An 8,300-nucleotide genomic window follows, 5' to 3' on the forward strand; every position below is an offset into this window, starting at 1 on the left:
CCGGGATGACAAGAGGGGGCTAGACGGAGGCACACGGGTAAAGTAGAGAGGAGAGAAACACCCCCCTTTGATAACCTTCCCAAGCTCCACTAGGCGGAGACACTTGGGCTGAGAGGGAGTGAGAGAGAAAGAGAGAGAGGGGGGGAGTTGCGTTGGGCACAGACAGCTATCTGTTTCGGGAGCAAGTGGGTGTGCACGAAGGAGAAGACGAGGACACGGTGTAGGCTCGTGTGCTACATGCCGTTATTGTTGAACAAAATATCACAGCGCGACTGCTGCACGGAGAAATAACGGGAAGATTGATCCTGCGAGCTCCCAGGGGCGGATTTGTACCACAATGGAGCTTAACAGGGGCGCGATGCTGACGCTCCTTGCAGTTCTGCAGGTAAGCAATCCCGGGCAGTCAACGGACCAAAAGCTAGAATGCTGCTGAGGTTGACACGACTGTCCAGCTTTTTCTTGCACGCTCTGTTCCATTCAATGTGTTTGATGATGACAGTATTCTTAAAATTGTGTCAGTTTACCACATCAGCATTGTGCATCTGAACAGACATCGTCCTGCGTCCATGTCCTAAAACAACACACACAGGCACAGGCACAAATATATCGGTTGGCTTGGGGCTTTGTGCTCGGTTTTGTATGTATGTGGTAGGTGTTACTTATACTGTATAGGATGGAAAGATGGGATCGTCTTTCACCGCCTGTGAGAAAATGAAGGCGTATATGTAAGCCATTATTTTTAAACTGCGGAAGATTTCTTACTGGGACAAGCCACACAGTTTCTCACTTCGATGGCCTCTCGCTGATACCTCGGGGTTCTTTTTAATCCAACTGTGTTTGTGGTCAGACGTGGCTTGTATATTCGTGTACTAAGTTGTTTGCATATTTCGTCTCTCCGTATAATAAGTGTTTGTGTGTGGATGTGCGTGCGTGAATGCGCTCGGGCTAGTGTGTGTGTGCGTGCGCAAGAATTGACTGAGTCAGTAACTGTCCATGGTAGCTCAGTTCTGGCTTGTCCCGTTTCCGACAGAGGCGGCCTAGCTACGACTGATCGGAATAAAAAGAGGAGGGGTGTTTATCATGTCGTTTCCGGGTTTATTTAGCAAGCTCAATAAATGGCGCAAGCCGCACAGCGTTGATTACTGTCAGAGGTTACAACAACCCGTTAATGAGCGGCACGCTGGGTCGGCCAGTCTTGTTCTTCCGCTGTCAGCACACACACACACACACACAAACACTGTAACCGCCGTCACCGAGTTATCTCCAATGATGCGTGCTATTGGAGGTATCTGATTATTGGCTGGTGTCTTGTCTTTCTGTGTGTGTGTGTGTGTGTGTGTGTGTGTGTGTGTGTGTGTGTGTGTGTGTGTGTGTGTAAAGTCTGTAGATGTGAAGAACTAGTCAGTGCAGACGTAGCCAGTGCCAGGTGGCCACGGGTTAGAACCTGAGTGCAGAAAACTCAGTCAGAGGACACACTACTGTATGGTCAATTCTCTTTAAACTACATAATGAAAATGCGATTACATTTTGCAGATCCGAAGACCTGCATGCAAACGTTGCTGCAGGCATTACTCGGTTCTCATCTAATTGATTCGCCATCAAAGATTCTTCAGTCGCGTGGACCGCTTCCAGTGCACCTATCCGTAGAAGACTGGTTCAAGCAAGCAGCTGGATTACTCGTTATTGTTAGTCCAGTGTGTATGTCACGGCGTCTGTGAGCCTGTGTGCAACCGGATTTCTGTCCTGCCTTGAGGAAGATGTACTCACGCGTCAGGTCAGTGGACTAACCGCTGCAGTAAGTCACTGTCCTGCGCCATAAACCACGGGCTCACACTCGCATGGGCTCCCGGAGACCATTCTGCACCTAACACCAATCGATTCTACGCTAAACCAAGCGCACCATCTCGCTCGCTCGCTCTCTCTCACACACGCTAGCAGGAAGGCCGTATATTTCCGCCACCTTATGAGCAATGAGTCCATGAATATGATTGATAAGGATTGACGTTTGCCGACCGAACCAGCCCAGGACAGTGCCTCTGAATTGATTTGACTTGGTGTGTGGCTGAGTATGTGTATGTGGTTCAGGTTGTTTACCGAGCGTCTTTTTAGCCGCAAGAGCCTACCGTCATCACCAATCACCATTTTTTTTTTGTCCTCGCACACCAGAAAAGAAACGCTGACAAAGTCAGTGCTTTTGGATGGTAGTGATTATAGGCGCGTTTCATCAGCTGTGATCATGTTAAACGAAGCAGCACAAAGATTCCTGTCCAACTTAGCCCTCTCCACTCAAGAACCTCCCCCTTTGATCCTCAGGCTCTCTTGTGCTGCATCTCAAGAGGGTTCCGTACAGGGGGGGGGGGGGGGGGGGGGGCTCTCTTTATGTTAATCCTGTGAGTGGTGTGCATAGCATTTTTGCAGCACTTCCAAGAGATCCCCGTTCTCTCTCTCTCTCTCTCTCTCTCTCTCTCTCTCTCTCTCTCTCTCTCTCTCTCTCTCTCTCTCTCTCTCTCTCTCTCTCTCTCTCTTACACATGCACCCACACAAACAATAACTGTGTCCATATGGAAAGAAGAAAAAAGTGCTCTTCGTTAACACTCCCTCGACACTACAGCACCGTTTTGCCCCAGTGATGACTTTCAAGTGCATGCACACACACACCTCCAGCTGCGCTTCTGACTGGCGGTATCAGAGTAACATTCAGGGAGAGAAATTCTTATTACATGCTTATGTTATGGTATTACACACACATTCACCCTCACACAAGGTCATCGTCTGGGAGAATGGCATATGTCGTTACTTAAATACACCATTTACTAATGAGATGTCTTTGGTGCTGACACATCACATGGCCTGTTGATCAGTGTTTCTGTATTCCATAGTGCGTGTGTATGAAAGCGAGATTAACCTATGTGTCTTATCATACTATTGTTGGTGACCCCGTGGGAAATGGATGTTTTGTCAGTCATTTATTTTTCTGTGTAAATGTGACTTGACCCCTCAGACTTGACCTCTGGTCATATCTGATCTTTATCAGGAGCTTTAATCCCTCACACCTTAGTGAAATGCACACGAAGTCTAGGGCCTCCGAATCGGATTTACTTTTCACACCAATCGAATCTTTTAATTTCGTACATACGGAGGCTGGCAACGAGAGATTTGCGTAAACACGGAGGCAGCAGATTGCGGTGAACCGACTGTAGTACATACCTCACGCCTGTGGGTGGCGCTTTAGCGCTTTATTTACACAACTGAAAAAACGTGAAAAACCTAGAAGAAGAGACTCAAAAGCACAAGGTAAAGGAAGCAGCAAACGGATAAACAAATTACACAAGACATTCAAGCTCCAATTAACAACATTACATTATGATGGTTAATAAAATCAGTGGTCAGACTAAAGGATATGCGAAAATGAATTCTTTTTTCTATTGATAATAAAGAGTTTGGAACAGTAACATGACATGTCTGTCATCCCATTTCCCACGATGCATTGCTCCGAGCATTTTACATACATTTATGAATAAAAAAGCAAATTAAATCGCTGGCCAATTTATATTTGTGGTCATGAAAGTTATGTTACGTCTGAATAAGAAGAATTAGATCAAGATAGGGGGCTAATCAAAAATCAGAAGACTGGGTTAATGTTAGTGAATTCGAGGCCCACCATGAGTGAGATTTTGAGGGAGAACAAGTTATTTATATACTGGTTGGAGATGGCGGAAAAGATCACGTGGGGCAGTGACGTCATCAGGTTGCGTGAAACCGTGCAGACGAACACCAGCCCCCGTACCGATTCAAATCTACTCACTTTCTACCCCGGACTGCGATCGTTGCAGAAACAAGGTGCGGATAGAGAGTGTTCGTATGTATGATAGGGCTATCTGTATTAGCTATCCGTATCAGATTGACAAACTAGGCTCCATGTAAACGACACTTTAGGCGCTTCCTGTTGGGTCTCTGAAACCAGAGATGTGGCTGCAGCTCTGTATCAGTTTGCTGCAGTGGCGGTCCGTCAGGGCCTTCAAGGCCTTCTCTGCTGGCCTAAACATCATCAGAAAATAAATGTAATAAAATAAATTTAATTTTAATATTTTCTTTTCATAAATATGTATTAAATGATTCCCCATAGTCCATTATCTTCATTTCATGCTTCCAGCGTTGTTCATTTATGTTAGAGCTTTCATCCAATCATATTTCCGCTATCATGTGTTGCCACGCTCCTTTAAATCTTCCCAGAGAACAGAAATCTTCCCTGAGGCCTTCAGAATTCACATTGAAGGCCCGTGTACATCTGATTGGCTATCACAACTTGCTGTTTCAGTTCATTTAAGTTGAATGAACTGAAACAGACAGTTGTGACAACCAATCAGATTTCGAGTTGGCGACACTGGGCCTTCTAGAAGGCCCGGAAGATTTCTTTCCTCGTGTTGAACGTGACACGTAAACGTCCTTTGATTGGATACTGAGGCAGACCGGTGCAGTGCTTCAGTGCTCAGTTTAGCTGGCTAAAACGACGTACATCGGTTTCAATGCTTATTCTTCTAGTTGTTTCAATTGGTAAGACTAAATATAATTACATTAACCAACTCAAATAAATTAGTTTACACAAACTTGATAATTCCAGTTTTTGATACAATTACAACGCCATTTTCAAGACGGAACTTTCAAGAAAAACTGGATATCGTGAGGATGGGAAGTTTAATGAAACTGCTTTGCAGGTGGGACAATGCGATGTTACTTGTTAAACTTGTTAAACCTCACATTGAGTCACATAGGCTACTTTTGGTGGACTTAATAAAACTTTGTAGACTAATCCCTGAAAATCGCCTTTTATTTTTAAGTTGTGACAGTAATATCCAAGCGATCATATAACTTAGAGTTTACTACTCTTAATGTATTGTTAATACGGGTGTATTGATTTGAAATGCTCCGGAAATATTAATAAAGTCTGTTGTACTCGACTATGTTAAGGTGATGCAATGCTCACTTATACTGCCTTTCTGTATAAAATATACTGGTTCGAGAGCCATGGCGTCATAATGATGGTATTAGGAGGTGGATTCACTCAGTTTAACATCGTGTAGGACATCGCTGAAGGCCTAGTCGTGAAATGCACGGACCGCCACTGGTTTGCTGTGAACCTGGAACTGGTTTGGCAACATTGGATAACATGCCTCAGCTCTGATATAGTAGTGGTTAGGCCAAGCACACGGTAGTCCTACTGTGTGTATGTATTTGTCTCTGTCTGCATCCTGAGTCATTGATTTGTTTGAGCCAGTGTGTGGGTAGATGCAAAACATGTATTTATATATTCATTAAATGTTTATTAATGACGTTATGTATGCACTTGTCTGTGAGTAAGAGGCAACTATAAATAAATATGTGTATTTATTTGTTTATTTTTAATGTGTGTGTTCAGGTGGTTGTCCAGGGTCAGACGACACTGCCATGTCAGAGTGGCTTCAGTGAGAGTGTGTACACCACTGTTGTTACGGAAACGCTGATGGAAGGACAGCCTCTACTGAAAGGTAGGCCAAATAATAACCTGAACCAGAAAACATCGGTAGCCCACACACATACACACACACACACACACACACACACACACACACACACACACACACACACACACACACACACACACACACACACACACACACACACATTCTCACAACTAAACGCACATGGATGAGGGCACTTCATATAACTGGTAGTACTATTTACAGCATATAATATTTGGCTTGTCTGTGTGTTCGGTGAGCTTGAGATTTGGTTTGGTTGGATTGTTTTGAAAACAGGAATTCTCACAAGTGATGAGAATAGTCTTTGTTGTGACAAACACACACACACCAACACACACACACACGCACACACACACACACACACACACACACACACACACACACACACACACACACACACACACACACTCACACACACACATTGCACGGTCACACGTGGGTCTGGTCAATAGTATTGACCAAACTTGCTCATATTCATTCAGCTAATCAATAAATATGGATTAGACTGTCATTGTAACTGCACACTCTCACACACACACACACACACACACACACACACACACACACACTCGCCGCACACAGACACACACACACACACACACACACACACACACACACACACACAAACACACACACACACACACACACACACACACACACACTGAGGGAGTCAGAGTAGAGTAAGACACAGAAACACACACACACACACACACAGAAAGAGAGAGAAAAAGAAAGAGATAGCTGTTTTAGCCCGAAGGACACAGAGCTCCTCTTCTCTTATTGTGGAGAGATAGGAAGGTTTGTCTGCAGTGTCTTACATTTCCCACAGCTCTAGATTACTTTCTGAATCAGTTTCAGGAAACAAGACCTGTGTCCTCCCCTGATCTAAACACACTCATACCACCACCTACACACATACACACACACACACACACACACACACACACAGAAGGAGAGAGAGGCGGATTTAAAACATTTAAACAAAGGGAAGAACCCCTGGCATTGAATTTCACACTAGGAGTTTACATTTCACACCATAAAAGAATTTGTTGAGTTACCGTGTGAGGGAGTCTGTGTGTGTGATGAGAGGGAGGGTGTTGGTGGTGACAGTGTTTGTGTTCAGAAGTAACTTGATCTTGCTGTTGATTGACACATTCACCTCCAGTATTACTGAAAAGAGGAGCCAATGCTGTGAGGCAGATCACCTCACCACACACACACACACACACATACACACACACACACACACACACACACTTTTGTGTGTCATTTCGTATGAAATTGATAGACTTTTAAATGGGAAGATAGACACAAACAAGAAAGAGATAAATGATACATTTCCCATCGAACTGCTGTTTCCCTTTGGCTTGTTACTTAAAATGTACACTTTGTACATACATGTCATAGTCTTGTGTATTCATTTTGGAAACCTTTCACAGGAATTATGAGCCTTTGAAAACAGTCAGATATAAACAGACTTTCAGAGACAGAGCGAAGTAGTGCCCCAATAAGATTGAGATAAGGTGAGAGAGACACAGAGGTGGAGCCAGACAGGGACTGATAGTGAGAGAGAAGAGCGCATAAAGAGGGGGACTGATGTCTGTCGACTGGGGGGATGGTAGTCACAGGGCTCATCCAATGGCAGCGCAGGGCTGAGGTCATAGGCGTGTGGTTCACTGGTCGTCTATGGGTGAACTGAACCGTGATGAAGGAACGGTTTACGGGAACAGTGTCTGTGCCTATGAGTTGGTGAATGTGTGTTTGTGAGTGTGTCTGTGTGTGTGTGTGTGTGTGTGTGTGTGTGTGTGTGTGTGTGTGTGTGAGCGTATTTGTGTCTGTGTTCTGTGGAGACTTTGGCTCTTTTGTTTTTTGACCTGTGAATCGCTAAATAAATAACCGGGTGAATACTGTGGGTACTGATGGGAAATGTGTGTGTGTGTGTGTGTGTGTGTGTGTGTGTGTGTTGTTGAGACAGAATTCTCTTTTTCCCGTCAGATAGTCTGGCAGACAAACACACACCCAGAGGGGAAGAAAGACATGAGGAACAGAGAAAGACAGAAAAATGAATACTTCATTCAGAGCGTTGTGTTCACATGACATTGTTTGAGGTGTTACTGTCTAAGGGCTTAAATGTGGAGTACAGAGAAACAAACACACACAAACACACTTACTCATAACCCCCCCCCCCCCACACACACACACACACACACATAGAGAGACAGACACACACACACGCACACACACACACACATACACCCATGCACACCTAAATTATTCACCTCCTTTCCTGCTGTGATTCAATCAATTATGAATAAGCTGCATATGTATGTGTGTGAGTGTGTGCGCGCGCACAGTGTTTGTGTGTGTATGTGCAACAAAAAAAAGCAGTCCACACTGAGTATGTGGTTAAAGTATCTTGATACTCCCACAGATAGTGGTCTGAGATTGTCCCTGTGAGGGATGCTATCATGGCCACCCTCAGTATCCTCCTGTGCTGGTATTAAGGTCACAGGAGGCACAGGAGGCAAACACATCCTCCTCCGCCTCCTACGGCTCCCAATTTCACCTCATGCTGCTTCCCTGAAGTGTTGGAGGTCACTGGCAGGCCATGGTGTCTTTAGCAGCTAAGGAGGAGAAGAACTAGGTTAGGTCTCATCCTCCCCTCAAGGTATGAAATTAACCGCATGGTTCTCATCTGTTAGTCACCCACAATGCTGGCTGATTGTAAAGCATTAGGCGGGGGTGGGGGGGGGGGGGGGGGGGGGTTCACATATTTTAGTT

The 8,300-nt window shown here is 44.9% G+C and overlaps 1 protein-coding gene across 1 annotated transcript in view; it reads left to right on the forward strand.

Annotated features, from left to right (window-relative positions):
- Positions 1–260: 260 nt before the first annotated feature.
- LOC308360837 (cadherin-2-like) overlaps positions 261–8,300 on the forward strand; it is a gene marked incomplete at its 3' end in the record, with an annotated part of 27,796 nt that continues 19,756 nt past the window's right edge. The window contains exons 1-2 of the mRNA XM_080832993.1: positions 261–385; positions 5,417–5,525. Coding sequence (XP_080689119.1) covers positions 338–385; positions 5,417–5,525 — 157 coding nt within the window. The 5' untranslated portion in view covers positions 261–337. The remainder of the gene's footprint in view (positions 386–5,416; positions 5,526–8,300) is intronic.

Source organism: Sprattus sprattus (genome assembly GCF_963457725.1).
Source record: "Sprattus sprattus genome assembly, chromosome: 2".
In the NCBI taxonomy this organism is placed as follows: Eukaryota; Metazoa; Chordata; class Actinopteri; order Clupeiformes; family Clupeidae; genus Sprattus; species Sprattus sprattus.